This window comes from Thalia democratica, chromosome 9 (assembly GCF_965202585.1).
Source record: "Thalia democratica chromosome 9, ktThaDemo2.hap1.1, whole genome shotgun sequence".
Classification (NCBI taxonomy): Eukaryota; Metazoa; Chordata; class Thaliacea; order Salpida; family Salpidae; genus Thalia; species Thalia democratica.
This window is the reverse complement of record NC_139173.1, coordinates 31,879,913-31,886,335: the sequence shown is the minus strand read 5'-3', so window position 1 is coordinate 31,886,335 and position 6,423 is coordinate 31,879,913. Positions and strand designations below refer to the sequence as shown.

Sequence of the window (6,423 nt, the reverse complement as noted above, 5' to 3'; positions counted from 1 at the left end):
AGGATAAGATAGATTTTTAGTAAAATAGTCAAATTTCACCTTTTTAGCTTGCACCTCCCATAAAGAACCTATTAAATCCTCTATCTTTGATTTCTTTTATCTCAATTTTTACTTGAAGTTTAAAAAGTGGTCAAAAGTAACTGATAGCTTAACTATTTATATAAAAAATAAAACTAAACTTCAAAAAAAAGTGTTATATTTCCCCCCAATACCCTTACAAGAAAAAAATACTTTATAGGGTGTCCATTAGGGTGCTTCTGTTGCTTCAACCTTGGAATTTTGCTTAGTGAAGTTTATTGACGTTCAGGAATCACATAAAGAGACAGAACAAAAATATTTAGCTTCCTAGCTTTAAGCCTGTTGAAGCAAATTATTTTTGAAAACTTTGATTTATATAAGCATATTTAAAAAGTATAAACTAGACTATTTCACTAAAAACTTTTCTATCCTACGCTTTTTGAGATAATTACTTGAAACGGTTAGAAAATGTTCCATGCCATAATTATAAAATTCTGAAAACAAAGTTTAAAAAATAAATTAATAAAAAAAAATAATAACCAATTTTTTTTGTTATTTTTGCATAATTTTATTTTAACTTTGTTAATAAAGAATTTTCTAAATATGGCAAGAAACATTTCCTATCCGGGTAATTATCTCAAAAACATAGGAGAAAATAAATTTTTAGTGAAATAGTCATTTTTCCCCCTTTTAAATATACCCGAATAGAGCAAAAATTTTTAAAATAATTTACTCAAACATGCTTAAAGCTAGGAAGCTATTTTTTTGTGCTGACTATTTCTGAAACTTTCCAACATCATAAAGTTTTAACAAGCAAAATTCCAAAATTTTCATTTTTGAGGGGCAACAGATGCACCCTAGTGTCCACTAGTTTTTTAAAAATTTCTTCTAAGTTTTTTAAAGTACATGTTTGTGGGTCTATTTTTAGTTAAAATTAAGCTTTAAGTAAAAAAATGTGTTAAATAGTAAAACAACATTTACTAAAAAGATACTGTGAAACTATTTTAAATGTGTTTTTTTAAAAAGTAATTTTTATCTATACCATAAATTTTTTGATTCAAATCAAAATTTTACTACTTAACATATAAAAATTATTTGACATTCCAGGTTTTTTAGCCTAAATTGCCAAATTTCAGGTTTTGAGGATTCCACTTTAAGTGGCCAACCCGTACTTTAGAAACAAAAAGTGACAACATTTTACTAGTACATTTAATATCAAGCAAAGTTTTATTACTGAACAAAAATAGGTAAAACTTTTGTTTTCCTGTCTTTTTATAAATTATTAATGGGAGTAGGTACATTTATTAACAATAACAAAAATTGGTTAATAAATTAGCTTTTAAGATTTAATTCATTTTAGTAAAAATTTTCTAACACAAATGACCATAAATATTTCATAATTTACTTTACTGAAAATTCATTTTGAATATTAACCATTTAAATTTTTAGAAACCTCAAAATTTACAGAAATTTTTCTGAAATAATTTAAAATAAATAACAGGTTGGAATTTTCAAGTGGGTAACTTATAACTTTTTTGTAAAAGTGCATATAGAGCAATTTTTGTATTGTAAAAATCTATTCAGCTTATAAGTTTACAAGTATTTTTTAACTAAGAACTTAAATAAAAAGTAAGTATTTCTTATATAACTTGAATAAATAAAAAGAAAAATTTACTAGACTTGAATAGTTTAGAAACTAAACAGTCAAAAACTAAAAATGATTACCCAAAACTTTAATAAAACTTAGATATTTCTTATATATCCCTTTAGTTTTAACTTTTAAAAAGACAAAAAAATCAAACCAATTAATTTTTTAAGCTACTTTGTAATTGATATTAAACTGTGAAAAGTTCCTAGTAGCTGTTACAAAAATTCACAGTAATTACCTAGAATGATGTCCCACCAATATCAAGCTAAAATTATGTTATACTTGATGTCTTTTTAACAATAATTTTAGGTTAAATTCTATGTTTTTAGCATAGTATGTTAGTCTGAGATGATTTTTTGTTTTAATCAAGCTATATAATCACATAAATAAATTTACTTTTAAGTAAGATAAAGTAATTATATATTATACAGGGTTAATGCGTTAAAATTTTTTATTTAGCCTGACTGAGACCAATTTAGCCTGACATTTTTTTCAAAATGAGAAAAATCCCCTTTAAAAGTCATTTTAGGTATTGGTGGGTCTTGATTAGTACTATTGTAGTATTCGACTTCAACCAGCTTTATCTCAAAAATATTTTGAGCTTTAAAAATCTGAAAAAAGCAAGTCATAGCTTAGTTACAACTCATTAAAATAAGACTAAATTGTAAAAAGGTGATTGACCCCCCTCCTATACCCTTAACATAACAAATTCAATTGATAAGTTTTAAAATAAGTGTTATATCTAATAAAGTTCTAGTTTAACAATTTAAAATATATTACTAAACACAATTGTTCATTTTAATTACACTAAGTAAAAACATTATAACCAGAAGATTTAAAAAAAAGATGAGCATTGTCGTGTTTTATTAAAATTTAAAATGAAACGCTAAAATAACACGAGTATTAAAATTGATACATAATTATAAATCCTAAACTCTAAATAAATACAGTGATTGTTGACGTTGTATCAGATTTAAAAAGCTGACACTTAAATTAAAAAAAACCCTTAATATTTTGTTCTTGTAAAGAAAAATGGATTGTACCTAAAATTTATACTCCCACAAAATTTAGTACTTATATCTTAAAGCTAAGTTTTAGTGTTGAGAATATCTCTAATAACTTTAAACAATCAGTAAAATATATGAATAACTGCTAACAGTTTTAATCTAAAAAGTATTTGGTATAAAGCCTTTAAATTAGAAATTAAAACAGTTCAACCAACTAAGCTCTGAAAAACATAGCTGATGTAAACAAATTCGAACAAACAGCCAAGTTGTAGAACTAAACTGTAATATTTAAACTGTATTTTTTATATGATTTGTCATAACCATGACGTATATAATCTACTCAAAACATATTAATGAAGATTCTTAAATTTTTTTTAGAGATTCAACAAAAGGTTTTAAGCATTTACTTTTACAAATACTGACTGATTTTGTCTTTAATAAGTAAATCTTTATTTAGAAATAAATTTACATTTCAATTTGATCTTTCTCAATTTTTTTAATCAAAAATATTCAAGCATTTGAACTGATAAAAACTGAGATTCTCAAATTTTTAAATAAAAAACTGATTTAGCCTGACGTTTTTTAACTATTTAAAAAAAAAACTGATTTAGCCTGACTTAGCCTGACGCGCACGAACCCTGATTATATGTTTATAAGCAAAACTACAAAGTTTTACTAGATACTTCTGAAATTATTTTAAAGTCAAATTAAAGATAAACTTTCAGATAATAAATTTTATAATATCATATTACATATAAAAAATTCATTGTATTTTCAATCTAAAATTATGTTTAAAATACATCAAACATTGTATAATTTCAGCTTGATATCGATGCAACACCATTCTAGGTAATTACCACATTCACAATGTGAAACTAACTTTTTTAATACTAGTAAGATTTTCTGTAACCTTATTAGTCAGAATGACAAGTTGAAATGATATGTAAACATCAAAACCAACTGACCAAATTTAACTAGAGATTTTTTTATTGATAAAAACCTGAAAAAAAGTGAATACTTCAATGAAAATTCCTCACAGTAAAAGTTAATGAAATTAACACATTATATTATATCTTAACATTATCTGTTACATCAGTGAAAACTTTATTAAAATAACAAAACTTATTTTATTTTAAAGAATCATGTTTTAAATGAAAGCACTTTAGAATCTAACACTCTTCAAACATTGAGTAAAATAATATAGTAATTTGATTTAAAACAGTATAAACTTTTTTTAAATAATAATCAATATTGAAAGCCTCTTTTAGATTAATTAATCAAAACTAAACTCAAAACTTAAAATCAGAGTAAAAACTATACGTTTATTGCCTTAAATTGTATAAATAATGCTTCATAAACAAAGCTAAATTTATAAATTTGAATAAATAGAGAACTGTAAAGGTCTTTGAATTATATAAGTTCTGAGTGAAATACATACTTAAAAAAACTGAACTTTCTTACAAACATGTTTTTGAGTACTGTACAAAATACCCGAGTAACAAAATTTCAAACATTAATTGTTTAAAAAATAATAATTTTAAAATTTTAACATATTTGCAAACAAAAACTAAAATTTTTATTCAAAATTACTTGTCCATATTTTTCAAGTATAATATAATAGCTTAGTCATAATTCTAGTAAATTAAAAAAGAATAAAATCTGTTTTGAATATGCAATAGTTAACTTATTTTAAAAAAACTAAGCTTGAATTTGTTATATTTTTCAACAGACACACACTAAAATGATTGCAATTATGTTGTAGGAAATAGCAAAGAAATAGAAAAAACACCAAATATATTTTGTTAGTAGTATTAAATATTATTGCAAATAATTAGATGTAAACTTTGGATATTTATAATAAATTTAAAATAATAAAACAGGGGAAAATTTAGACTTAAAAACCATTTGCAAACTAGGTTTTTAGATACAGTAATTTTAATAGTACAACTTCAGAGAATTCAAGTTAACAAATATGACAACTTAATCTACAAGATATGTAGCGTTTTGACCCTTATTTTGCACAAAATACCTAGTTCCACAATCAATGGAGACGTAGGACTCCAATGAATTCTCCTCTTTGTGATTCAAATAAGTAGATTCCATTAGAACATCTAAGAGCAATGCAAACCTGTAGCCGAATTCCTTACAATAAAAGGCTACAAACCCAAGGTTGTTCTCCATGGACATAATAGTTGGAACCATTACTGAAACTATTTGGCTGCTCAGTGGGGAAATGTTTACTTGAGACTGCAAGTAACCCTTGCCGACTAATATTTTCTTGTAGTCAAACGTGGCTTCAACAGATATGTTGACTAACTTCACACTGAAGTAGTTGTAATTGGTAACTTTGAACTTGTGCGTGACATTTATATATGCTGTATTTTCTTCATCTGGTATGAGTATGGAAGTATTGGTTATGTGCGTGTCACTGAGAGAGGTTGAGCGTGGAAGAACAAAAAACAGACTTAATCCTGACAAAATGAGGCACACAACCACTGCCAAAAGTACGTACTGTTTTGTTTTTGAAGGATTTAACCGGTCATCTGTGTAAGGTATCACTGCCACTGCGTTTGACTCATGGTCCTTTGATATTCTGCCGCTTCCGTGACAGGTGGGGCACGTTCTTCCGTTTCTACCACCAGTAAACTCCTCATACTCAAAGTTGTCAATGGCAGGTGAAGTTGACTCTATTATTGTGTTAGGTTGTTCAAAACTTGGTTTGTCACCATTAATTGGAAGTAGATTTTCCTTAGAACTGGAATCCATTGCAACAAATAATCAAAAGTATGTCTTTAAACCATAGAGTGAAGCTTTGATAATCATATACTCAAACTTTATAAATATTCAGTATTTAATGGGCCTTTATTGAGATGTACTAAATTTTTACTTTACACACAGGCTAATTATTATGTTAGTTAGTAAATTTCTTAGATTTGGTTAAAAACATTTTTGCAATGATTGACAATCCCCTACTTTGTTATTTTATAAAGTTTAATCAAGGGTGTTTAAAATTTGTATACTACAAAAGCAAAACAATAAAAAAACCGTAAAGTTTTTTTTTAACTTTCAAGTAATACTGTTATAAATTTTATTGTTATTATATAACTTGAAAGTTTTTTAATAAAATTTCTTTTTTAAGAAACACTTTATAGTATTTTTTATCACATGTTTAAATACTTTTAAGCAAAAACATAGTGTTTTTTATACGACAAATAAGACTATATAATTTTCAAATTTTCTTTTAGCTGATAACTTGATAGAAAAAAAATATCTTAAACATTTAAAAAAATTTCAATAACAATGGTAAAAAAATCAAAAAATGTTTAAGAAACAAGCTTTTTTTTTTATTGCTTTATAATCGGAAATATTATACATGTTCGCTGTGTTTGTTATTTTTTCTCGTGTTTTAAACATTAAAGTTTTCCTAAAATTAATACTTTTGTTAGTTTTTCAAAGGTTAAACTAGTTTTAACAATAATTTAAAAACTGTTAAAGTAAGTGTCTATCATAGTTTCAATCTTTATTTTTAAAGCTGTACCGTTATAATATTATAAACTTTTTGTTTAGATTTTATGTCAATTTTCGCAAACATCTGCAAAAATAAAATATTTTGTAGAAAAAAAAGTATCAAATTTTTACGATCTTATACAACTTTTCTTCGTTAAATTAAACGATAAAGCGTTTACTTAACTATGCATATAAATTAATCTGAATGATTTTTTTATTTAATTATATTACCTATATTAAGAA

The 6,423-nt window shown here is 25.0% G+C and overlaps 1 protein-coding gene across 1 annotated transcript; it reads right to left on the bottom strand.

Moving 5' to 3' along the window:
* Positions 1 to 4,406: 4,406 nt before the first annotated feature.
* Positions 4,407 to 5,570, bottom strand: LOC145844116 (transmembrane protein 106B-like). The gene has a single exon (XM_082951472.1). It carries the CDS (start codon positions 5,437 to 5,439, stop codon positions 4,654 to 4,656), a length of 786 nt encoding a protein of 261 aa, XP_082807598.1. The 5' UTR covers positions 5,440 to 5,570; the 3' UTR covers positions 4,407 to 4,653.
* Positions 5,571 to 6,423: the final 853 nt, after the last annotated feature.